Source organism: Phoxinus phoxinus, assembly GCF_949152265.1.
Source record: "Phoxinus phoxinus genome assembly, chromosome: 15".
In the NCBI taxonomy this organism is placed as follows: domain Eukaryota; kingdom Metazoa; phylum Chordata; class Actinopteri; order Cypriniformes; family Leuciscidae; genus Phoxinus; species Phoxinus phoxinus.
This window is the reverse complement of record NC_136890.1, coordinates 21,432,144-21,459,532: the sequence shown is the minus strand read 5'-3', so window position 1 is coordinate 21,459,532 and position 27,389 is coordinate 21,432,144. Positions and strand designations below refer to the sequence as shown.

The 27,389-nt window shown below is 38.7% G+C and overlaps 1 protein-coding gene across 2 annotated transcripts; it reads left to right on the top strand.

Moving 5' to 3' along the window:
- The first annotated feature begins 352 nt into the window (after window positions 1-352).
- Window positions 353-27,389, top strand: gpr61 (G protein-coupled receptor 61). 2 transcript variants are annotated; one of them, XM_079638537.1, is made up of 4 exons: window positions 416-554; window positions 4,757-4,923; window positions 19,545-20,441; window positions 23,728-27,389. In XM_079638537.1, the coding sequence occupies exon 4, from the start codon at window positions 23,989-23,991 to the stop codon at window positions 25,396-25,398; it is 1,410 nt and encodes a 469-aa protein (XP_079494663.1). In that variant the 5' UTR covers window positions 416-554; window positions 4,757-4,923; window positions 19,545-20,441; window positions 23,728-23,988; the 3' UTR covers window positions 25,399-27,389. The 2 variants fall into 2 exon arrangements, with proteins under 2 accessions (XP_079494664.1, XP_079494663.1); XM_079638538.1 differs by lacking the exon at window positions 19,545-20,441 and having other exon boundaries at window positions 353-554.

Sequence of the window (27,389 nt, the reverse complement as noted above, 5' to 3'; positions counted from 1 at the left end):
CTTCCTATTCTTGATATATTCTCTCAGATATTGAGCTATAATGCACAGACAATAATATCTTCACAGATGTAGATAAATAAGTAACCGTTTAAATATTTTGAACACAATATACTTGGTGCTACTTTAATAATCAATAAATAACTGCAGTGGGCTATTGTGCTAACAAATAAAAAGTAGTTCTACACTTTTTAAATGAATTTACCTCTTTATTTTGAATCATAATAGTATAATAGTCTATTATAATATTAGCCTACTAAATTATCACACAATTTACAATTATCATTTAAATCTATCATTTTGTGAAAAAAAAAAAAACACTGCTTTGAAAATAAGGGTGGGAACCAATGAGATTTCCTTACGGTGTCTCACTTCGCGGCAAAAGTGCTAGCGCGTAACATTCGAATTCGTGAAAGCACAATTTTGAGTAAATAACGACTTAAATTTCGGGCGGTTTTTCACATAAATGTATAGTGACGTCAGAAGATTTGGAAAAATTGACAAATTTTACCTGTTTTTTTTTTTTTTTTGGAAGTCATGTTTGAGGCAACGCCAGGGTGAGTAGGCCTATGACAGGATTGTTCGAAGCAGCTTTTCCAATAATTGTAGATTCTGTTTTGTAGGCTACTTAATTTTTTTATTATGATTCATTTTTAAGAATTAAGTTAGACTACCCGTGGGCAAATAAAGAAATCAATCTTAAATCAGGGAATTGTATGTGACTGGCTGTTTGTTCTCAGAGAAAAAAGTTGGTCAGCTTGCTGTCATAATGTTTATACGCAGCCAACACCTATCGGCTATCTAAAGTGAAAACCTCCATCCTGCTCTTTTCTCACAGAAACACACTGGTGCACATATGGACTCACTTTGAGGAATGAGATTAAGGATTGTGATTAAAGGTGTGTGTGTGTGTGTGTGTGTGTGTGTGTGTTTGTGTGCGTTCCTGTGTGTTTTAATCTGTGCGTGTATGGATTTGTGCAGAGTGAGTGACCAAGGGTCAAAGGTTTGCTTGTCATGCTTTCATTCATGTGAATCAGCTCTTTCTATGAAAAGGTGTTCCCTGATTCTGCTGGAAAGCAGGGGAGCATGTAATGCTTCACATCTGATTTATTTTGTGAATGCTGTCTATTTTACCCTTTTGAATGTTTCTTTTTAAAGGATACACTTGTATAATTTTCCCCAATTAGAGTAGAACAGTTTTCTTTTTGTAAATGCTACATTTTCACTTGCTGGTGTACAATTTAGTCACATACAATGGCTGTATAAAGCCTATTGAATAATACTATTCTACACAAAAAATACATCAATCTTAAATGTGTTGTAAGGTGTGGGAGGCCTTTCTTTGCCACTGCATTTTTAAAAATCTACCTGCAAGGTGAAACGATAATGTTTACTACACAATAGCTCACTATTACCTCAAGATAACCTCATGTTCAGGTAATGGAATGTAGCAGGCCTGTCAAAGACTGCCAATAGCCTTGAGTCTGTGTGTTGCAGGCTCTGTTCAACAAGCATGGAGTCAAGCCTACAATTCATTGCTTTAACCTTGAGTTCAGCGCATGATAATAACCTCTCTCCTGCGTACCAAAATCCTCGTCTGTAGTCTCAAACTCTTGAATTTTCGTGTGGTGTTGAATATCAACCTTTGGTTTTCAGTTATTAATCCTTGGAGGGAAATTGAGCAGCTGTTCCATGATAAGTTGATAGATCTGACCAATTTTAGTTGACAATTTCACTTTTATTGGCTAAATAGGTAATAAAATAAATTATGCATCAAATTTTCTGAGAAATGCAGTGCTGGACTTATAAATAACTCTTTGCAAGGCTGTAATATAGGACTTATTTAGGCCTTCAATGCTCTGAGGTGGTTACGACCTGAAAAATCTTGATATTTTCAGGCACAAATGGCACCTTGAGAATGGCCCTGTTCTCCTAAACAGCTCATTAGTCAAAGGAAACCTAGACTAACAGGATGAAACACCTTGCAGTATTCTGGAAGGGGTCATGCCCTGCTGCAGTGCACAGTGAAATCACTTGGGATCCCATAACTCTGAACCAAGGTTACTTCACCCATACAAAACACAGACACATTTACTGCTTTTTACTAAAGCAATACATATTGCCCACATAATTAATGACGTTGCTTTGAGTGTTTCAGTCTAAAATATCTTGTCTCTGTCTAGGCCTTTTTGGTTAGTAACCAGAGCAACCTTTTGATTGATAATCAAATACATTTGTTTACAACACAGATTGTCTTACAAACCGTAATATTGGAATAATCCATCTTTTTAAGAATATGTGTTTTAGTTATAGATATGCTTTTATCAGATTCATCTGTTTAATTTGGATTATGGTTCTTCAGTTTTCCTGTGTTGGCTGGGGTGCATAAATATCCACAACCTTCAGCATGCCATAAACATGGGCGCCCCCTAGAGAAAATTTGAGTAGTACAGGCAGCTAGAGAAGTGCACAGTCACCCAAGACAAGCAGTCTGTGAGAACCGTCACTGTGTAGTAGCTCTAGACTAAACTCAGTCATTCTGGTAACCTGATCATACCCTCAGGTAGGGGTTCAAGAGGAAGCAGCCCAGGTTGAGGAATTATCACAGTATAAAACAGACCATATTCTGTTGCTCTGCTTGTCTGTCATCTCTCTCCAAAAGGCTCAGCAAACATTTCCCATCGTACTCATCTTACAGGGCTTTGGTTAGGGACTGAAAGCATTGAGAAACAGCCACTATAAACACAATGGCTAATGATATTACTGCTCATTTTCTCTCCATTACAGTCAGAATGTAAGATGAGCTCTTTTATTTCCCACTGGGAGTCCACTGGAATATCTTGTTTTTGATTTGTTCCATCTAAATTAGGGCGCACACATATTAGGAGTAGTGAACACCCACACAAACAGCAAACCATGGACACACACATCCGGAGTAGTGGGCAACCATTTTGCTGTAGCGATTGGGGGTTAGGTGGCTTGCTCAAGGGCACCTCAGTCATTTCCTTCCAGTATTGAAAATCAAACCCGCAACCTTCGGGTTACCAGTCTGACTCTCTAACCATAAGGCCACAACTGCTCCAAATAATAAAAATGATATAAGTCATAAATAAATCATATTTGAGTTTACCTAATTTCTTCAGCACACTTCACACATGGTGCGGGTTGACACATTGTATTAGTTGTTTTGTTTTTATATCAAATAAGTAATTGAATGAAATGATCATTCACATCGACTCATTTTACAATTCTACTAGCCCTTTATTTAGATGAATTACGATTAATCGATCGTTAATTTAAACGACGATCGATCATAATTTGTGTAAATTGACATAGGTTACCTTATATATATATATATAATAATAATTACATAATACTATAATATACATAATAATACATAAATACTACATTGCGAAAATGTGCATCAATACTACAATGAGTAGAAGATTCCGTTTATATGTTTTACTGCATCCTCAATTTCTTTTTCAGTCCTTAATAGTTTTGTAAAATACTGTGCATCCCTTCAACTGTCAAAAGTAAGTTCCTTAGCATCATCCTCCAGTAAGTAATCACTTTAGCTGGTAACAAAAAAACAACAACAAAAAAACAGCACAATTAGTATTAGCAACGGAATCTGACATTTTCTGAGCTGACTGAGCCTTCGAAACTGCAAAAGCCTCTTTGTTTGCTCATCTAGGTGAGCTTATTCGCTAATGAGACCCTCATAAGCAGAGCAGGCATTGGTATTCTGCTACATATATGGAAATTAAAAAAATAAAGTCCACAATCCCCACATAGCAAAGTCAAGTTAGCAATATGTCAAAAGAATGCCTTGACATGAGCTCATAAAATAATATGATATCGAGAATCGCTCAATGACCTTCTTGTGTTTACACACGATGTATGGAGTCACTTATGAGGGAGTCACTCACTTGTGAGGTGTGAAGTGCTGCAGTTAATCATAATCCTCTGAGAATCTGATTCTTTGAGAGGGAATTGAATGAGATGCTCTTTAGCTTTATCTCCTTAAGGTGTCTCTGCTTTTCAAGTTGTTTGGTAATTTGCTCTTTGGTCATGCGGGTTTTCACTGGCCTCTTCATCTAGATCTCTCTGAGTGCATCTTCTCATTCATTAGGTTTGACATACTTGTTGATCCAGTTGTTACAGATTTCCTCTTAACTCTGCTGTTCTCTATCATTTGTCTTCCACTGTTAGCCAGTTTCACTTGTTGACTAGTCATAGAAATCCTACTGATCTCTGTCTTTGGTTTACTTGAACTTGTAGATGATGGTGAAAGTGGTTTGATGCAGCAGTAGTCTCTGTGCAGCTATCATGAGGAGGATCATTGAATTTTGTTTGCTGATACCCTACTTCATAATCACTACGATGCCAGTGGACACGTCGTCAGCAGTGTACTTGCTAAAGTCTCCAAATTGTCTAAAATTTTGTCCAGTCTGATTTGAAAGACCATAGGTTATAATAGATCCCTGAGTGAGTTTTAAAGATTATTTGTTAAATATAACAAATAATTGTCTGATTTGTCTCAGACATTACAACTATATATGTATCTGGTTTGATCTGAAAATTATTGTACGGCAGATGGATAGAAAGATGGAAAAATATATAGATAAATAAGCTATATAAAAAGATAATGCAGATGGACATTAGAACACATTGTATGTGAACAGCTCCAGATATACAGTGCATCTATACATGGATGTCTGTGTATTTAGCAAGTCCTGTGCTTTTTCATTCATAGCTCTTTGCTGGATGACGGTGCTGGGCCATTGGGATAAATGCGCATCAAGGGCGCATATCATCAACTGCAAAGGGGGCACCCATGAGCACCCTTCTGAAACCTAAAACAACAACTGGGACACTCTATGGTCTTGTGGACTTAACGGACATGTACTCGCGGCAACCATTGTAAGTACACAAGTCCCTAAGTGCATATGAAGTGTGTCATTTTAGACAGCTAGGACCAAACACATTCCCCTAACCCTTTCCATGGTGTGCATGCAAAGCAGGAGTAATTCAGTGATTAAGACTGGTTATCTATTTATTATTTATAATTGTTATTATCTCTGAAACAGGAATTCAGACCCCAGGGCTAGTCTTTTCCTGGTTTTCAATAATTACAGTTTCTCTGTGTTGTTCAGGCTTTAATGCAGTGAGTGCAATCCTGTGGACTTCACACAGGGTCCCCTGGGCTTTAGCTGTTGCCAATGGATGCACTGCCTGCTCTATAAAAACCAATTAAAATAATTATACCGACTCCCATGCAGGCAGAAAATGTGCCCTTTTAACACTGATTAGTGGTATTATATATAATGCTAAAAATGTTTTGTTAAGAGATATTTGGCCTCTTTTAAACCTTACTGAAATCCCTTCGTTTCATTTTTGAATGTATTTTACATTAAATAAATAATTATTGGAAAATTAAATGAAATTATTTTCAGATAAAAAGTATTGCCTAATTTACTTATGCAAAGAACCTGGTAGTTTGATTTGTCTTATCTCACCTAGTGGAATCAGCATGGCTCCTCCAAAGGGGGGAAAAAAGGTGCGTGATGTTCCTCTTAAGGAAGATGTATCTGAGTGCAAGCTGGATAGATGAGAGGTGATGTGTGAAAAGTCCATCCGACCAGCAGGGGCTAGGCTTGTGCTGCTGTGTGATTGCGTGTGTATGTTGAAATGTGGTACACTTTCCTGCTCTCAAGAAACTGTAAGTAGGTCAGAACAAGAGAAGAGCCGCTCTCTTCATCGCTACCGAGGCCCAAAGAGGCAATCATCAAAAACACGTCCCTAACCATATCCTGCAGTCTTATAACTAATAGTAATGTCAACTCAAACTCACTGTCGTGATTTCATCTAGAATGTCCAGGGTGATCAATGGTCAGCTGACTGTCAGAACAAACACAAAATCTCTCACCATTTCATCATCATTGGCCGTCACTTTGGGAAATAGCTTGCAAAGTTTGAAGGAGTTGAAGTCTGTAATTGGCCATGATGACAGTTGCCAGGGTACTTATGATTACACACATACAAACACTCAGGGTCAGAAAGGACTAACATCTTGCAATGATTCAAAAATACAAGAAGTTATTTTAAAATAAAATATCTCACACAATAATATTTTATTTTATTTTAAATGACAAAAGCATTTAAATTAAGATGTACATCATAAACATATTTTATTTGAAGGTGCAGAGTCAATCACACACACACACACAAAAAGAACACTAAAATCAAGCATCTTTTAGATCTGGTACATACGCAGTCTACTTGCGTCGCATTGCTTGCATAAGTTGCGCTTTAGACTTAAGTTGAATCTGTATGTTAGTTTGGCCGGAAGCTAGTTGCTTTACTTTATAAAGTTTTAAATATGAATCTTTTAATTACACAAACTCATGGCTTTGCTTCAGAAGGCCTTTATTAACATCCCAGAGACGTGTGGAGCACTTTTATCATGGATGGATGCACTAGTTTTTTTTAGCTTCTAACTGATGGTGCAATTCACTGCTATTATAAAGCTCGGAAGCGTCAGGGTGTTTATTAATATAACTCCGATTGTATTTGTCTGAAAGAAGAATGTCATATACACCTAGGATGGTTTGAGGGTGAGTAAATCATGGGCTATTTTTCATTTTAAAAGCATACAATGCAGTTTCCGTTTTTGTCAAACAGCGACCCCTAAAGTCACTGTGGAGTACTTGTATTTAACGTTACTGTCGTAAATACCACTCACGCAGAGCCGTCTCTGCACTCACTTGACTCTTCTGACCGCGACTCTGACTCGTTTTCTTGGTCGACTCTGCCATGATTCACATCTGAAATGCGTGCTAGTGTCTTCCATAGAGGCTGCTTCATATGCTGTTGATGTATGTGACGTCTTTCCGTAAAGCAAGTCGTGATTCTGGTTAGTGCTGTGTTGAAAAAATCGATTCACCAATTCTGAATCGATTTTCATATTAATTTCTAAAGATCGATCCGTAACTCAGAGGATCGATTTAATAACAGGCCTACATTTTCCCCATAAACACACCGAGACACGGCGACCGGCGGCGCTGCTAATGCGGTTTCTCTGAATCCACTTGTTGACAAGAGAGGAGGAAAGAGCCGTTCATAGCGCGTTTTTTGCGCGTGCAAATTCGTTTTCTAAGCGCGCCTCTGTTCATGGTTGCATAGCAACGACAGACGCAAAGGGAAAGCACGCGCTTGTTGAGAGGAGAAAGCGGTGCAAACTGCGCTCTCCATGATGACGACGAGGAAGTATCATCAAATAATTAATTGATTTCTAGCCCTTGCATTAGCTTTACTACTAGATATATTCATTGAGATGAGAAATAAAAAGCCGCCCTGTACAGCTATGATCAGCTGTTCGGCCGTGCTTTCCATGTTGTTACGGAAAGGCCGCTGGTTTTTGTCACATGACCCGTTGAGATGCATTGAAGTGCTTCTCACTGAATTTGCACGCGCATTAAACGCGATATGTGAACAGCCCCTAAAGTGGTATCGTGTGGGGTTGTATCTAGTTTAAAAGGCCTTCTAAATATGAACGCAGTTTTGGATTAAATAAAAGGACAGTCAAGTCAAATAAAACACGTTTTATCTCCTGTTTAGTTGGTAACACTACATTAAGATACCATTCATTAACATTAATGCCTTATCTAACATCAATAAATTGAGTGAACAATACATTTTTACAACATTAATGTATGTTTGTGAATGTTATTTAATACAAAAATGATTGTTCATGAACAATAAAAACTTTTGATTTTAAAAATATAAGATTGGATCAGATCGGATCGAATCGAATCGAATCGAATAATGATAATCGATTCAAGATCTTGAGAATCGGAATCGAATCGATTCTTGAAATTTGAATCGATACCCAGCACTAATTCTGGTGAGATTTTGCTATCGGGATGATTTGCCCTACTACGAGTTCGTTTACCATCAAAATGACTTCGAAGCTGTTATATTAAGGTACAAATCTTGCATAGTGTGCGTTTAAAGTGCACTACTCCTTTAAACACCTCTGATTGGCCATTACGTTCACATGCTCAATATATGTCTGTGATTGGCTACAATGATCAAAGCTTCAAAAACATGTTGTCTTTACCGAGCGCTTGCACAGATACACATGGGTGTTTGAAAGCAGCCAATATATCCACTGATAAACCAGCCCGATCTCATGAAAGTGCGTATCTATACCGCAAATGTTATTTTTCGTGCCCTTTATAACACCTTTTAACACCTCGTCACCCTGGTACACACCTGCACTCCAGAAAATGAAACAAACTGGCCGCCAACTTGAACGTCTGACAAAAAAATAATCTCTCACAGTCCACCATGAAGCCTATAAACTTCACCTCATTGCCTATAAAGATGCCCTCATTGCTGCCTACCTCTCCACCATCCTCACCAACACCTGTCAAAACCCCAGAATCCTCTTCTCCACAATGAACAACCTCATCAAGCATCGGACCAACACCCTCCCTACCTCTACTCCGGATCTCTGCAACTCATTCCTTCACTTTTTCGCTGATAAAATCAACATCATTTATCAATCTCTATCCCCTGCATCCGACCACCCAGTATCTACTCCAGCACCTATCATGGCCCCTCTTCCCCCCATCCCTCCTGACCTCCCTCCCCCTCCTCCACACTACCTCCTCTCCCAGTTTGACTCGGTCACAACTCCTGAAATCTCTAAACTCATCATCTCTTCCAAACCCACTACCTGCTCACTTGACTCCCTCCCTACTCCACTCCTGAAGTCATGCCTCCCCGTCCTTTGCCCCTACCTCACTAACCTCTTCAACTCCTCACTGTCCCTTGGAACTGTCCCTTCTGCTTTCAATACTGCCGCTGTCACCCCAATCCTTAAAAAACCTGGTCTGGATTCCTCTTCCCTCAACAACTACCGCCCAATATCCAACCTCCCCTTTCTGTCTAAAACCCTGGAACGTATAGTCGCCTCACAATTACAAACCCATCTTCATGCCAATAACCAATTTGAACCTCTCCAATCTGGTTTTCACCCCCTCCACAGCACAGAAACCGCTCTCCTCAAAGTCCTCAATGACCTCCTCACATCCGCTGACACCGGTTCCCTTAACATCCTTATTCTTCTCGACCTGAGTGCAGCCTTAACATCCTGCTCACCAGACTCAAAGACCTTGGTATCGAAGGTACTGCACTCAGCTGGCTCAGTTCCTACCTTAACAGATCCCACTTCATCTCTCTTCATAACCACACCTCTGCCACAGCCACAGTCACCCAAGGCGTTCCCCAAGGCGTTGTACTCGGCCCCCTCCTCTTCATCATCTACATCCTCCCCCTTGGTCAGATACACCGCCACTTCAACCTGAACTTCCACTGTTATGCCGATGACACCCAGATCTACCCCAGCACTAAATCCCTCCATAGTCCTTCCCTCTCCCACATCAACTCCTGTCTGTCAGCTATTAAAACCTGGATGCAACACAACTTTCTCAAACTCAACAGCAATAAAACCGAATTCCCCCTCATAGGCTCCAAATCCACAATCAGCAAAACCAATAACCCCACTCACCATCGACGGCACCATTGCTCCCCATCTCCCCAGGCATGCAACCTCTGCATGATTTTTGATTCAACCATCTCCCTTGAGCCCCACATCCGTCATGTCATTAATACCTCCTTCCTTCACCTCCGCAACGTCGCCAAAATCAGACCCACACTCACACCCCCTGCTGCTGAAAGACTCATTCACGCCTTCATCTCCTCACGACTGGACTACTGCAACTCACTACTCCTTGGTATCAGCTCGACCGACATAAAAAGACTCCAACTGGTCCAGAACGCAGCCGCCCGACTCATCACCCGCTCCAAATCGTGGCACCACATCACTCCAGTCCTAAAACAACTAGACTGGCTTCCCATTTCCCACCTGATCACATACAAAATCCTGGTCCTTACCTACAAAGCCATCCACCATCTGGCCCCCTCATACCTCACTGACATCCTCTCCCCCTACCAACCCTCACGGTCCCTCAGATCCACCTCAGCCGGTCTCCACTGCATCCACAAGTCCAAGCTCCGCAGTTTTGGGGACAGAGCCTTTTCCAGGGCAGCTCTCAGGCTCTGGACCTCCCTTCCCCATGAGATCCGCACCGCTGAGTCCCTCACCATCTTCCAGTCCCTCCTCAAGACCCATCTCTGCCTATCCGTAACCCCACGCCCCTCCCATTTCTATCTGTGCCTGAATCTTTTTTCTTTCTTGTTTGTCTTGTCTTGTTTATTCACCTGCCCTGTAAAGCGAGTTTGAGTTCGAGAAAAGCGCTATACAAATTCAATTTATTATTATTATTATTATTTATATGCCAAAAATAGTTTTTGCGTGCATATGATACTCAGTTTTCGCGTGCATATGATACGCACTTTATGGCGTGTAATACGCACGCACTACCCACCCCTAATCCTACCTTTTTAGTGCGTAGCATATGCACGCAAAAAAAAATGTTGCCGTATAAATGGCACGAGAAATAAATAACATTCGTGGTAGAGATACGCACTTTCATGAGATCGTGTTGGATAAACCGATCTGCTGATAGACGCCTGGTTTTTAGATGCTCCCGTTTGTATGTGTAAGAGCTCCGAAGTCACACAAGACAACACTAGAATAACAAAACTAGAATAAACTATAGTTCTGTCTAGATTTTGTTATCTTAAGGCTATTAATTATTTGATAAAGATTAACTTAAAGTGACAACCATCAGTTAATATTTAGCCTAAAGTCTGTTTATGAAGAAATTACATAGACGTTCAATGTGGATGAGATTAAAGGGAGCACACACTTAATTGGAGCAGCAACAATTTTTAATTGTTTAATTTAAAATAATACATATTACATGAAATTTAAAGGACAATATTTTGCTTAAAAATAATCTAGGTAATGTATTAAGTTAATACATATTTTAATATGAACAACTATTATTGACAATATCTATGAAATTATACTTTTTCTAATGATTTTCATAGTAGTGCACGCTTTAAGCCCACCTTACTAGTCTTTAAAAACTACAGTTGTGTAAAACCACAGACCATGAATAAACTGTAAATTTAGAATATTATGGATTTAAAAGTACAAGCCATTAATGCCTGTGAAGTAATAGTAGTGTAGCACACAATCTTATAGCCTACTGCTAGTAAGATAACTATTTTCTGTAGCATCTGCGGCTCTGCGCTATGTTGCTAAAACTGTCTTTTGGATCTATCTGTAATTATTTCCCACATCCAGGTTCCAGGTTATAATATGCAAAAGTCTAAACATTAATCTCTTAATTTTGCAGTAAGTTGATATACTAACCCAAAATAAAGGCTTAAACATTTAATAAATGCACATTTAAGGGGCTTCTCTTCTGGTGAAAGTTTTCAGACAGCTTTCAAAATGCCCACCAGACAGTGTGAACATATGGATACCCATATCTCAGTGTGCTGTGCTATGGTCTGATTTGCTTGAAATTACAGGAGGTTTGTAGTAACAAACACATCAATTGGTAAAGACATCAGGATAATACATATATATATATATATATATATATATATATATATATATATATTATATATATATATATATATACACATATATTATATATTTATATTTATAATCTGAGCTCAAATATGGCAGTCTGCTTAATGGGTAGGCCTACTTGAGTTTAATATGTATATTTACCCTACACAATCTCCCCATCCTTACCTAATTAGAATATACCATTTCCCAAAAATCCATACATTTTAATAAGTACAAAAAATAACGATTAAAGGTAGGGTAAGCAATTTTGGACATGCTAGCAATAGCAAGCTAATCTTGAAAGCAAAAGATCCCATCCTCCTTTCAGAGCGCTCTCTGCCACGCCTCCTCTCATTTCTTCTCGATACATGAGTAACGTTGGTTTCGCTGTGTTTCACAGAACTAAGATATGTTGTATTTTGCTTGAATATCATCTTTGCTTGTTTATTCATTTGCATTATTATTATTCTAAGCCTGTAACATCTAAACCTCCTCCACCACCCGTTTCAAGCGTTGGCTCCCAAAGTGTTTACGAAAAGTGAGAACTTAATCCTAATGTAGCATTTTTCTTTTGGTTGCGTTTTTAGATCCTGCTATTACCCCTTAATCTTGTCACATTTGTAATATATTAGTTAGTTGTACTATTGTGTTATGTAGGGAGCTGTTCATGAAAACTGTGTTTATTTTGGGGGATGAAAGGGATGACTTTGCCATCGAATGAGTAGAGAAGCTAAGTAACTATTAGACATTCGACCTGAATTATCACCGTAGCACTTGTATTTTTTTATTTTTTATTAGTAGTAGTACTTATCATAGTAACACTTTCACTTAGGGATGCACCAAAATTTCGGCTGCTGAAAATTATCAGCTGAATATTTTAGTTTTTTGTCCGAAAGAGAGAAAAGGCCGAAAATATGCCGCCCTGCCCCTGCCCCTCCGTGTTCAGCGACCAGGTTTCACTCTGACTTGTTTTGTGACTTTGCGAGCCGCTCTGCTTCCGAAGATGCAAAACTTCAAAGCGTGTTCCGCTATGTGCGTGTGTGTGTGTGTGTGTGTGTGTGTGTGTGTGTGTGTGCACTGTGCTCTCTGTGTTCGCAGCGCGTTCTGCTCAATGTTCCGCTGCAACCTCCATGTGTGTGTGTGTGTTGCTCAGTCGCACACGGCCCAAACACATGTACGTGTAAAATTCCGCAAAAAAAAAATGTATCTTGGCTTGTTTCTGTTTGCAATAGCCCTACTGTGCTGTCACATGGTGTATAGCCGTGCTGGGCAACTCTGGAAAAATGACGCTATCTTCTTGTTCACTGATCCTCTCCCTGCTTTCTGCTCACATGCTCTGATAATAATAGCTTTGTAGGACTACTTTATTTTGATAATAGGTCAAAAAATAAATCTGTTAAATCTGATTCTGCTGCATAGAACTGAATGAAGAATAATATATTGGTATTTAATATTATTTTAATATAGTTTTATTTTTGTGTTACTTGAATAAAGTGTAAAATAAAGTAAAAATAAAGTGTTGTCATTTTACTTTATCTATATTTACTTTATTATTGAATTTAATTAAAAAGTGTAATAATAATACAATTATACAGAAAAACTAATTTAAAATAAGAAATTAATAAAATTACTTAAGTATTTCGGTTTTCGGTCAAGTGCATCCAGAATTTTCAGTTTTGGCCCAGAATTCTCATTTCGCTGCATCTCTACTTTTACTTATTGATGACATCTGATCCTTGGGCGGCAGGCACAGCAGATTCCATCATAGTCGTTGCATGTGTTGCATAGCGTGTATGTGAATTTGGGGGTGGATGCATCAATATAGGGGTGTGATCCTTTTGGGTAGGAACGTGTTTGTTTTGGTGATTTCCAATATCAACAACGTTTACCAGAAATAGTTTACTGCACCTCAAGTCACCTTAATTATTTATAGCACCTTTATTTATATAGTGTCATGTTTCACTTTTTTCAGTCAAGTCAGTTCAGTGTTGATTCAGTTCGGTTCAATAACAGTGTCGATGTCAGTTATGAAATAATTCAGTTATGAACTCAATTCAGCTATAAAGCAGCTCTGCAGAAAGCGTGTCATCATCCAGCTCAATTTAGTTCAAGTTTTGTTCTCATTCAGTTGTTGATAATATCTACATCAGAGGGGGGAGGGGGGCAGTCTAACGGTTGTGTGCTTGATTCCATGCTGCATCACAAGTCAGATTGTGAATTGCTACCATTCAGAATTTTTAAGAACATTAATAAAATTAAGAACAGTAAGGACACGGTTTGGATATCCAGGGATGGAGAAGCGTCCCATTGGCTCTACATTATCAAATATAATTAATAATAATAACAATAATAATTTAAGAATGTTGGCACTGGCACATGGGAACACAATGCAATCGAACAGCAATCCTTCACAGCTGTTTCCCAATTTCTCTAATCTAAGAGCGCCCCCTGCAGTCAAGTTTCTCTACTGTATAAAAATGAAAACATGAAGACTATTGTTTTGCTGCAATAAAAATGAAATCTTTCATTCCCACATTGCTAAGTATATATATTTTGTATTCATTGTTATGGTTATGCTATTTTACCCAAATACAATGCATGAAATACCTTTTCATTTTTAAATATCTACTGATATCAAACATGCTTTGTGCAGGGATAGACAAATGATTATTGACTACTTTTTCATTTGAAGAAATTTATAAATGCAGCAGCATCACAGTCAGCTGCTGATAATTGGTGATCCTAAAGATATTAAGGATGAGTCATACCTCTTTGACAAGGGCGTGTATGTGTTTATTTTTGGAGCGTCGTGCTAAAAATACAGTCGATTATAACTGGCTGTCGCACAGGGAGATGGTTGGACTGTTATTGCTCAGAGGCAGCCTGGAGTCTATGGTCTCCTGAGTTGTCATGGAGACCATTGTATTTTGCCTCTCCCGTGATTGGTGCTGCCGGGTTGAGCAAGTATATGCTATTTCTGTCTTTTTCAACACCTTCAGCCTGCTGTCTTTCTCTGCCTCCTCACTCAAACATGAGTGTTCTTGTTTCACTCCTATTGTTATCTTTCCCATTCCATTAATCCTTTCAATGACAGTAAGCCCACCAAGCGTCTTTCCTTGCGTCTCGCTAATGATCTATTGATTCATTGATGTCGCGATCCAATGTAAGCTGCTGTACTGGTTGTCCACAAACAAAGGGAGGAAGACTCATGTCAGTGAACTAAGAACAAGATCGAGTCATGCATCGCTGTGATCGCAGATCCAGATCGGCCAACAACATCTTCATGCCCCCGTGGCTGTGTTTTCTCTAGAGCAAAAAGTTACAAAATCTCAAATGAAAGGGGTCTCAAGTGTCTGAATGCGTTGCCTTGCAAGCCGCCGTCTCTCAGGGCTGATCTCCCAATGCTCTGTTTACATAGACATAAAACGGCAGTGGAGCTAGAACAGTTCATCCTCTAAGCTTAGCTGGAATTAAAAATATTATTGTCATAAATGTTTGTTTTCCTTTTAAAAATTCACAGCACTTGTGTTGTAATAACTAAATGTGTGTGTTTTTTTGCGCTAAAATTACTGAGACTATATTGTCTTATTGCAAGTCCTACAGTCCTGTTCATCGTTTTATAAATTATTCATAAGGGTTTTATTATTATTTCTTCTCTGGGTGAGTTTTACTCTCACAGAAAGAGAATGTTCAGTCCAGCTCTTTAGTGTGTTTCGGAATTTCTAATGGATTTTTAGATCAGCAGTTTTTGATTTAGGAGTAAAGTAAGGTCTGTGGTAAACATTACTTGAAGCGACTGTCATGTTTTGTTCTACAACATAAATTACATACAGTCACAGTCACACCTCAAACGTGAACTTTGAAGTTGCTACATAAGGACCAGTGTTGGGTGTAATTCATTACTAAATGAAGTACTGCAATTGAAAAATGAAACTAAACTTTTCCCTTGAAAAAGTAAGGGATTCTATCATTTAATTACAGTTACTTCTGATGTAATTGCATTAAATCCTATATAGACTATATATAATTCTATATAAAACAATAGTGGATTAATCATCAAAATTTTACATCTAATGTTAAAATGTATGTTTTGAATGTAACATTCCCCCTTTAATTAAATACTTTAGTCAGTTCAAGAATAATGTATGCAATTTTTTATTTTTTATTTGAAAGAATTAAGAGCATTTTCATGTCTATCCTTGTATTGTTGAACTGGTTGAGGTTGATATGGGATTTAGAAAGTAATTTCGTAGTAATAAGTAAGTAATGCAATACTTTTAGAGAGAGTAATTAGTACAGTAATCTAATTACACTGTTGAAGATGTAATTAGTAACTAGTAATTAATTACTTTTTTAGAGTAACTTATCCAACACTGATACGGACTACAAAAAAAGGATGTCAGTTGTCGTGCATTCTCAAATCATTTGTAGTCCTTCTATATATTTAAAAAAAAATGTACACAACATACCTCAAAAGTATACACAAATATAACTCAAACATTAATTTTGAGACTATTGTGTGTAATATTTGTTGTAGAAAAATGTTTTTTTTTTCAATTAAGGTTAACTCATTCTAAAACCTAAATGTGTGGTCCCGCAAGTCGCGACATCCAGTCATTTCGATAGGAGTCCAGACAGTCCACAATTTCCACATGCAGATTTTACAACTAAAGTTGGTCACGTAGATTCGCAAGCTGCTTGATTTGAAATAAACTTCTATGTGAGCTGTGCTTCATACAGCGCTACACTATTGACATTTTTTGCCTGTGAAATTTCTCTAATGTGACCACAAGAAAATACAAGATCAGAGTGCAATATGTAAGCAATAATTGACAACGGGCTGCCAAGTTATTTTTAAAATAATTCAATGGCCTGTAATCAATTATTCCGCTTACACTATGGTTACCACACATCAAAACATTGTTAAGGTGATGTATTTAAAGATATTTGTCAGGTTTTTGCCCTTAAAAACGCTCTTGTGTGTAGGACTTATTTCTTGCGCATTTCATCCCAAGCCTCCATTGCTAATTCTAAAATGTAATTTTAGAGCTAGTAACATATAGGCTTCAGCCATTGATAGCAGACTAATGCAGTTATTATTGTAGTTATTTATATATATATATATATATATATATATATATATATAGTTTGATTGTCTCTCAACATTGTTGGGCAGCAGCGTCTCTACTAATAGTGAAACTGTATGTTTATCTGCTCCAAGAACAGGGCCGTTATTACCTCACTAGTGAGAAATGCAGTAGTGGTTTTAACATTAAGCGACATGGCACAAAAGCCAAAGACACGTGTCGCTATGCTCAGTGACCGATCCGGTTGCACATCCGGTCTTCTTTGGCATGTGTTGCATGTTGCATAGTTGCATGAGTCTCGGAACACGTCACTGTATGTTGTGACTGACAGATGAGTTGAGCAGCTATACTGACGTAATTGTGACACAAAATCCTAAATAAATAGACAAGTTGATGAGATTTTAAAAGAAATGTCAATTAAACGCATTAAAGTCGGTAATATTTTTTCAAACGTGTTGTCAGTTTGTGGCACATCTGCATTTGAGTGGCATGTGCCACTGTAAAACCAGTGCTATTGTATGTTGTTTATCATGCAAAGTCAGAAACTGTCCATTCTAAGAAGGATGCGAAATAAATCTATAATGGGTCACCATTTGGCATGTGCCAGTGGATAGTGGTTTGTGTCACTAAAACTTGTGACGTGCCAATGGACTGCGTCATGTGCTCTGTCGCGGAAATTTTTTTATTCATTTCAGTGGATTCTTGTGATTTTTAACCAGCACATGCTAGATATTAGGCATTGTTTATCTGATGCTAATAAGAGAATAATGATGCATCAGGAATTTGTTTATTTGCATCTGCAGTTTGTCCGCTTTACTGAAATAAATAAATGAGTCATTCATTAATTCAGTAAGACATCTCCATATGCGATGTGAGATTTTTGTCCAGTGGGACAGAGATTTTTTTCCATCATATTTATACAGTATCTTGTTTCCTAGATGATTCCTGTGCATCCTAAAAAGATGCAACGCTCTACAGTATCGATTCTAGCGCAAAAGCAATGTTGAGAAGAGGAAGAGTTGTTGTAGTAGAGCAAATTTAGGAGTCTGCTCTAGCTGTCACATCTGTCTTTTCACATTTATTGCAATAGCATGTCACTCATCTTACAACAGTTCTCACACTAGCGATTTAAAGATTATCATGATAGAATATGCTAATCAATGACTTGAAGATAGTTAAAGGGCACCTATTATGGAATTTTGAAATTTACCTTTCATGTAGTGTGTAACATAGATCTAAGTGAACAAAAACATCCTGCAAAGTTTGAAATATGAAAGTGCACCGTATATAAAGTTATTGTCTTTCAAAAGTAAGAGTCGACTCGGAGTCATTTTTATGAATCGTTAGAAGACCGAAGCTTTTTCTCTGACTAGATGACGTCAACTTGTCAAGTTATTTGAATACGATACGCCCACTTATTGCGCTCCAAGGCCAGGGAAAAAATTATGGCGACGAGACGCTGTGTTCTGAAGTGCGACTCAAAAGCCGACTTTTTTCATCTGCCCAAGGAGGAGGATTTGAAGACTAAGTGGCTACAATTCACTATACCACAGAAGTATAGTCCGAGCCTTGTGCTTTGTTCGCACCATTTTGAAGACGATTGCTTTTTAAATGCAATCAAACTTGGATTCGCGAGCCGGCTGATATTGAAGGAAGGTTCAGTTCCAAGTGTATTTGCATCAGCTTCCTCCTCCGTATCACAACCTGTAAGTGTTATTAATAATTTTTGCTTTTATATTTTATGTAGCATGCTTAATAATTATTTAGTTTGTTGTGTAAGCACCGTTTAGCTTCTAGGTCTCCAATGGCAATTGTATTGAGATGTGTGAAGTGTTTGTCGTTGTTTTCGGAGTTGTCTAAAGAATAGAGTAATACCTCGTAGTAACGTAAATCTGCATTTTTTGTGTGTAAAAACGTTATGTTTATGCATCGGGCTAACGCAAACAAAGACTGATTGTGCTTTTACAATATGAATTATTTATCTTATTTTTCGTTTTTTACTACAAACTATAAAGCAGTGGACTATAATCATTATTATAACACAATTTAATTGATAAAAGCATCATTGTACTCCGTGTTAAAAATAAGTATTATCTCTGTAAACACTGCTGGGTCTTCTGACCAATCGCAGATTAGCGTCGCGCAGAGGAGGGGTTTGGAAAAACGAGTCGTTGAACGAATCATTTGGGAGTCGGTGAGCAAATCAGGTAAAAATAAATGCATATTATATGACAACAAAAGTGTTTTTTGTCATTGCATGCATGTAAAACTGTTGTTGGGGACTCCCTAAACAACATTAGGAACATTTTAAATGTCATAATAGGTGCCCTTTAACTCCACATCAGCTAAAAAAAATAATCAACTAACCATTTAGAAAACGTGTTCTACATGTTGTCACTTCTTGAGTCTCTCCATCATTGTCCGACTTCGGTTTGAACATAAAATGCAGATCAGTTTATGACAATTTAGTGCGTGTCTGCAAGCTACCTGCTAACACACAAGCTCTTGAAGCGCCGCCCTCTGTTCCGGGAGCAGCAGCTCATTTGCATTTAAAGGGACAAAACGACACGTTTTTGCTCACCCTCAAAAATGTACACTTTTAACATGCTATAAAAAATTATCACTGGGGTATTTTGAGCTAAAACTTCACATACACAGTCTGGGGACATCATATACTTATTTTACATCTTATAAAAAGGGGCATTATACCACCCCTTTAAAATGTAATTTATTTAGCTTTTTTTAATTTCAGTTTTTTTTGTGTGATTTTACTTTTTTCTCTTCTTTTTTTCCCCTTAATCCTTGTGTAAAATTTCTTTTTTTTTTACTTTTGAATCTCTGTAGACACCTGGCGTCTTCCAAAGTCTCATAGCTTTGTAATCAGTTTCTGTGTGTTCCAGGTATCACCAAAATTTACAAAACCGCTGATATTTTCTCGTGGTCCCTTTGTGCCTTGGCAAACTTTGCAACCTCAAACAAACAATAATCAGGGTCTCATGAGAGGGATTTTAACGGATTGGACACAGAGATCAACCCAGGCCTAACTGGAAGAGATTGAATGAGAAAAAGCGAGCGTGTTTCCTTGCAACACCCCCCATGGATCCCAATAACCTGATGTGACCCGTACCGCATCTCATTTGTGCGCACGTATGCGCCTTTGAGCCTGTGGACAGACGCGGTGGGAACGGGAGGGCACTAGGACCTGGTGATGCGAGGAGGGTTGCCTGCCTGCCTGCATCCCTGTCTCCTCTCCATTCTGCTCTGCAGTTGCCCTGTGCGTGTGTGTGGGAGAGCACATGTTTATGTGTGTTTGTGTGGATGTGTGTGTGTCAGAAGAGGGGCAAGAGTGGGTTTCGCACGGCGCCGCCTAAAGAGACGGCGCTTTTTGTTATCTTTCTGTCTTCTCAGAAGCGTGAACATCAGCCTGACCACCTGGACCAGCCGCCCGCCTGAAGCATCGCTGACGGGGGAGGGGGCGATCTCTCTCTCTCTCTCTCTCTCTCTCTCTCTCTCTCTCTCTCTCTCTCTCTCTCTCTCTCTCTCTCTCTCTCTCTCTCTCTCTCTCTCTCTCTGTGTGTGTTTGTGTGAATGTGTGTGTGTGTGTACATGCGTGTGGGTGGGTGAAAGGGTGAGGGGCGGAGAGATGAAAGGGCCAGGTGAGGAGGGGTGTTGGGTACCTCTCTCTCTAGCTTTCTCGCTCTCTCTCTCCCCCTCTTTTTATCTCTCTCTCACTGTCGTGCGACACTAACCCTGGAAGCTGAAGAGGAGATCCTTGCTGCTGGACCTCTCCACTACAGGTACGTTCTCCTCCTCTACATCATGTGGAGCCACGGTTCCTTTAGCTCTGCACCTCCACACCGACGCCTGTTTAAACTTGTGCATCGTGGATGACATGCATATGTTGTAGTATTTCCAGACGGACAAGTTGGAAATGGTTTTTAAGATCTCAGTCTTGTTAGACATTTCTCAGGTCTTTCTTTGTAGGCTTTAGGCTCCATCACCAGGCTTGTATTCATGTTTGTTTCCTTTCGTAGGAATCTAAACCAGCGGTGGCCTTGAATGATGGTGTTGACATACATGACATATGTGTAATGTAGCACTGAATAAGCTCACCTCAGGGGATCATGGGAACTGTTTGGTAGCAGACAATAAGTACAGGTGCTAAATAGTGGATTATTTAGGTGATGACAGCCAACATCATGTTTATAAGTTGTAAAGTGCCAGCATTGGTCACCCTGAGGGGGAAAGAAGAAGAAGAAGGGAGGGGGAAACACAAGGTTTCTGAACAACAGAGCTAGTTTTCATCGCAGTAAGTACTGAGTCATGTGCATATTACGGGGTCATATGTTTCTCAGTTGGCAGTCCCTGAGATTGTTAGTTGCTCGCTGATTCTTGTCTCACAAAGTGCAGGAGGGTTCACAGAAAGTCGACCATTTTAAAATGCATTTGCGGTTCCTACAGCTTCATCTCGGCCCTGCAGTACATGAACGCTAATCTCAATCCTTTCCTATAGAAAGCACAGGTGCTTTAGGGCTTCATGACCCACACTGTCCTTTTTAAAATCCTTCACACAGCCACAACCCAACAAATGTATGAAATACACTAAACACTGAACTATGTTTATGTTTCTCATCATGTGCATGGGCATTAGCATCACTGACTGATGATAACATCATAGAAAAGTAATTTTCATGTTGATTATTTACAGTACGCCATGACATGGGCAATGTATATTTAAGTTACTAGATAACAGATCTTGACACAACGGTTGATTATTTCTCTGTACTACTTATTATGGAGCTGTAGTGACCTTATAATAAAAGCAAAGCTTGTCAGATAATCTAAAAATATGGTAGTGACATCTAAATTGACTACTTTTATGATTCAAATATGACTAGCTATACTAATGAAAGTGACTTTTTAAGGGCCAATGTAGAAATGGCTCTTTAAAGGTGAAGTGTGCACCACTACCGTCAACAAAATGGCAAAAGGAATTTGTTCACGTTAAATGTGTAGTTTGTTTATTTTTTTAAATAGTTTTACTGTTGTTCAGCAAGGACGCATTAAATTTATCAAAAGTGACAGATATGTGAGATTTATGATGTTACAAAATATTTCTATTTGAAATAAAGTTTGCCATCACAGGAATACAGTAAATTAAGTTTCAAAATATATGAAAATAGAAACAAAATATTTTAAATTGTAATAATATTTCAAAATAGTATTAAGTTTTGGATCAAATAATTGCAGCCTTGGTGAGCATACAAGACTTCTTTCAAAAACATTAAAAAATCTTACCGACTCCAAACTTTTGAATAGTAGTGTATGTTTATGTGACTACAATTAGTCTTAGCATTGTGCACTTGCTCAGAAGATAGAAATTATGTTTCATGTGTGTTAATCGCTTTGTGTCATGACCAGTATTCTTGGTCAGACAAAGGAAGACGATAGCTCAAATACTCAAAAATCTGCTGTACATATTGTCTGTTGTGAAAGAGAGACTCACAATGTTACAATTTTTCAGTAAATCCAGTCTACCAATGATTTACTTGTTTCTGCACATTTAACTATGAAAGAAAGAAGTGTTTTATCAACAATTACACACTTTATGGTAATATTGTCTCATATTAAAAGTTGTGGATTGCCTAGCACAAAAGAAATCCAAGCCTAGTATACTAATGATTCTGGCCCAGTTATGTAAACTTCACAGGTTTAATCCAAGGAAGTTATCTGGAAAGTTACTGAATTCACCAATCACTATTATTGTGCTACTAAAACCTGTATGACTTTTCTTCTTTGGAACTCAAATAAGACATTTTGAAAAATAGTATTTTTTTTATCTATAGTATGAAAGTCAACGACAAACCCATTAGACAAAAACACTTGAAACATCCTTCAAGATATTTTCTTTTGTGTTCCACAGAATAAAGAAAGTCATACAGGTTTGCAACAACATGAGGGTGAGTGAGTGACAATTTTGTTTTCAGGTGAACTATCTTTTTAACTCTAAACACTCTGCTGTTTTGAGTATTAGTATTTTTCTTGCTAACTTCTTAAGGCTAAAAGTTATCTCCATAATCATCACAATCAAGCTCATCATAGTCATGTGAATTATCATGCAACTGTAGCTCTAACTGCTTTTTGTCTGGCCAAACCACAGTTGCAATACCTTCCAGGTACAAAATAGCCCCTTCCCTTACTCCCTATCAGTTAACCATAAGATCATTGTGGTCACGAGCCTTAGGCAGAAAACAAAGTCTCTATGCTTACAGAGATGTCCTAAAACAACAGTTTATAGCTGAATTAGATATTCTTTTGAGCTCTTGTCATAACACTGACCACATTGTGTCACAAGGGAGAGTTTGTGCCCTCAGGGTAAAACTGGATGGATTGATGCTGTGGAAAAACAAAGCTGGTCCAGTGTTTTTACAGTAAAATATGATATCGTAAAAGTTGAGAAAGGATGCATGTGAGGTAGTGTGCAAGGTGAGGTTATGGCCATAAACACAGACCACATGATTGCAAACAGTTTAAAGAAATTGAAAGCATGTATGTGTGTGTGAATCAGACATTATACATTAGAGTTGGGTATAAACAAAAATGTAATTACTGAATTTGATTCTGATTCACAAGCTCGATTTGAATTCGATTCAGTTTGATTTGATTCTGATTCATTTGGCCATATTTCAGTTATAATACCCATTTTGCTTACATATGAATGTATGATAAAACAATAACTTGCAATGATAACTTATTTTTTATTTAGTTACTGCTCTGATGGATTCATCAAAACCCCAATTTGTTGTTCTTTTTAAATAATTAATTAAAAGGGCCGGCTCTAAAAGAGTCATTTGTTTGTAAATGGAACTACTCAGTTGTGCTGTATGTTTTTTTCTTTTTTTGCTGCTCAATAGAAAGACACGTTTTCTAGCCATTTTTTCACTGTACACATCCTTTTTATCTTACCACATTCAATTCTAACATCAAACTCGGATGAGTATTATTATTAGGATTTGAAGAATGCATATCAAGTTGGCTTATTCCTCAAAAGTTGCTTGCTAATATTATTGTCTCTTTCCACAGTTCCATCATGTCTCATTTAGAGCTGTTGGATATTAAGCGCGATGGAGCGCCAGGGACTTCAGAGGTGAATATTTGAAGATGAAACTGGACGTTGCGACACTAATCTGCCCCAACTCCAGAGTCTGACCTCTACCAGCATGCCGTAACGCAGACAGAACCTCATTATTGAACGATACTGCTGGATCCCACTCTTCAGCAGGGGAGGATGGGTGATAGTCCCATGAAAATCACCTCCGCCCACAATCCTTATTCCATCCTCTCATGGAGCATACAACCACCTACAACGCACTGTGGAACATCACCCACGCCACCTCTTGGCGTCCGAACGCAACCCAGCCTAACGTCTCAGGACTGAGTGTGCCCAGAGATGGACACCTCCTCCAGACGCTCGCCCTGTGCACCATGCTCCTGATGGACATACTGGCTATAGTGGGCAACTTAGCCATCATCACCGTCATTGCCAGGACGCCGCGACTACGCAAATTCGTGTTTGTCTTCCATCTCTGCCTGGTGGATCTCATCGCAGCCCTGGTGTTAATGCCTCTGGGAATGCTGTCAGGTCAGGGCTTTTTCAACAAGGCTCTGTGTCAGGGTTACCTGTGTCTAAGCGTGGGACTGATCAGTGCTGCTATCCTCACTATCTCAGCCATCAACGTCGAGAGATACTACTACGTCGTTCATCCCATGCGCTATGAGGTGAAAATGACCATGGGCCTGGTGGTTTCGGTATTGATTGGAATATGGATTAAAGCCATCCTCATGTCCGCATTCCCTTTACTCGGCTGGGCGCTTGAAAGAGAGGAGACAGGACCGGCACTGGGGAAAGTTATGGGAAAAATCGCTGAACCAAAGAGCTGTTCGCTCCACTGGATGGATGGAGGGCCCCAACGACTGGTGTTCATGGTCCTTTTTACGCTCATGTACTTCCTGTGTCCAGTGCTTATCATCTTTGTGGTGTACTGCAACATGTTTAAGGTGGCCAGGGTGGCCGCCATGCAGCAAGGCCCAGTCCCCACGTGGATGGAGACTCCTCGGCCACGCTCGGAATCTCTGAGCAGCCGCTCGAGCATGGCGGCCAGCCTCAGTGGCGCTCGAACCACCCCTCAGAGGACTTTCAGTGGGGGCAAGGCTGCGGTGGTCCTAGTCGCTGTAGGAGGTCAGTTCCTTGGGTGCTGGCTGCCTTATTTCTCCTTCCACCTGTACTGCGCCGTCATGCCGTCCTCTCTCGAATCCCTCACACGCATGGCCCAGCTAGAGGACGTGTTCACCTGGATTGGGTACTTCTGCTTCACCTCCAACCCTTTTTTCTACGGCTGTCTGAATCGACAGATCAGGGAAGAGCTGGCTAGAAACCTGGCCTACGTTTTCAAGTGGGGGCGTCCCGGTGAGGAAGAGCAGCTGCCCAGTCGAGAGGCTTCTATCGAGGAGAACTTTCTCCAGTTTCTTCAGGGCACAGGTTGCAATATGCGGCCAAGGAATTCCCAAAGCATCTCCATCCCTCAACAGGAAGAGGACAATCCTCTCTCCACCGAGCTCCACAGGCCGTCTGTCGACTTCCATATTCCTGGCCAGATCATGGAGGAGACCTCAGAATTCATAGAGCACCAACACATAAATGATCTTAATATATCAGACAATTGTATCAAGACTAAAGCAGAACTGCAAGGGTGATATTTTCAGACGTGAAAACTTTATTTAATGTATCATATATTGTTGCTATGGTTTACCATTGGATCTTTTTATACTCTGTCCAAGAATTTGTACATAGCTTGTTTTAAATTTTTGGTTGGTAGATTTCTGTCATATTTAAAGCATCTTTTTTTCTTTTCAGGAGAGATGTTGGACTGATAAATGACCTCATTCCAGCACATTACCACTAGACAGAAACTTTTTACATAGATTCAGCAACATTTGTCCAAACAATGTAACATGGAAGCAACATTGTGATGTGGAATCTGTATTCAAAAGTGGTATGAACCGCAAGTGGTTGATGTTACAATTTTTTATGGCTCCTAATGTTAATTCAGACAACAAATAAGTATAAAATTGGTTAATAATTCAGAATTGTAACAACAAAATTTGGAGCATGCACTAATATTGAACCAAGGTTGTTTGTGTGGTGGGTAGATTCTAATTCTTTAGTTGCCATAAAGTTATGGCTGTCCGCAATGTCATATTTAAAAAAAATTATGTTTCTTTCCTCAAAATTGAATTAAAAGAAAAACATTGAAATACATATATAGTCTGTGGTGGTGGTGATGGTGGTGGTGGTATTTACAAATACTTTCATTGTTCAAAACTTTGGGGATGGTACGATTTAAAAAAATGTTTTGAAAGAAATCTCATACTCACCAAAGCTCACTTATTAGATTTTTTTATTAGTTTTTTTTTTTTTTTAAATAAAGTAATATTGTAAAATAATATTACAATTACAATTGAATTTTTGATTTGGTACTCAATAAACATTTATTATAAATATCAATGTTGAAAACATTGTTGAATAGAAAGTTTAAAATAACCATTTATTTGATGCTTTTGTAACATTAATGTCTGTACTGTCACTTTTTATCAATTTAATGTGTCCTTGCTGAATAAAAGTATTAATTTCTTTCACAATATTTTTTTTTTATAATAATACTGACCCCAAACTTTGTAACAGTATATTCAGACAAATCGAAAAAAGATGTTGAAAGTGTTCACAATCTAAGAGAACACATATACAAGTGTATTCTAGTCATTTGAACAATAAAGGGCACACAAATGAACAACTCTAACTGATTGTGAGAAATGCACAAATTGGAAATGTTCTGAGAGTTCATCAAGATGCACATTCATGGCAAGACTCGCTAATCAGGCGTAGAGATACAATCTCGGGTTGAAAAAAAAGTGTTTACAGAGAGTAAAAACTGCCTCGGTTTATTCAGTCACATTTTCCACACCTTGTGACATGAAGATGGCGGCTTCCACCCTGGGGCCTTGGGTTTGGTGAGGCACCTGATCCACAAAATGGCGGGGGCCAATCAGATAGTCTCTGACAAAAGGTTAACAATCGGGTCAGCTGCAAACATGTGCCACTACAGATGTCCTTTGAGATTTTTGTACTTCTCCACCCACTCCCATAAAATATTCCTTTTATTTTTTTTAGATGTGATGAAGATTGCACTACACCTGAGGTATTTCACTCACTAGCAGGTTTCACATCAGATGGGTTTTCCAATATTGGTAGATGGCACTTCATATCTCTCTCCTCACTGCATTGACCATAATAAAAAGTCCAGGTAGAGACTCAATGATCTCAGCTGGCTCAAAAACAGAATGGTTGCGTATATATCTTAAAAAGAGTTTGAGAGAAGATATAGTGTAATATACATACCTTCTTTGTTTTATTTCATCAAATTTTTAATGTAGCTATCCATAATGTTTTAATCTTGATATATCATTAAAAATGTTTTTTGGACATGGTACACAAAATGTTTTGGACATGTAGCATGTTATTTGAAGTACCTATGTACAGTCGCTGTACAGTACCATGGTACCACCACACAACTTTTTAAAGAATTAAAAAGTTTGAAAGCCTTTTTTGTATCAAGTAGTTTGTAACATGAAGTTTGTCTGAGATACATTTCAAATTCTGCCACAGAATGAAATCCTCAACATCATTA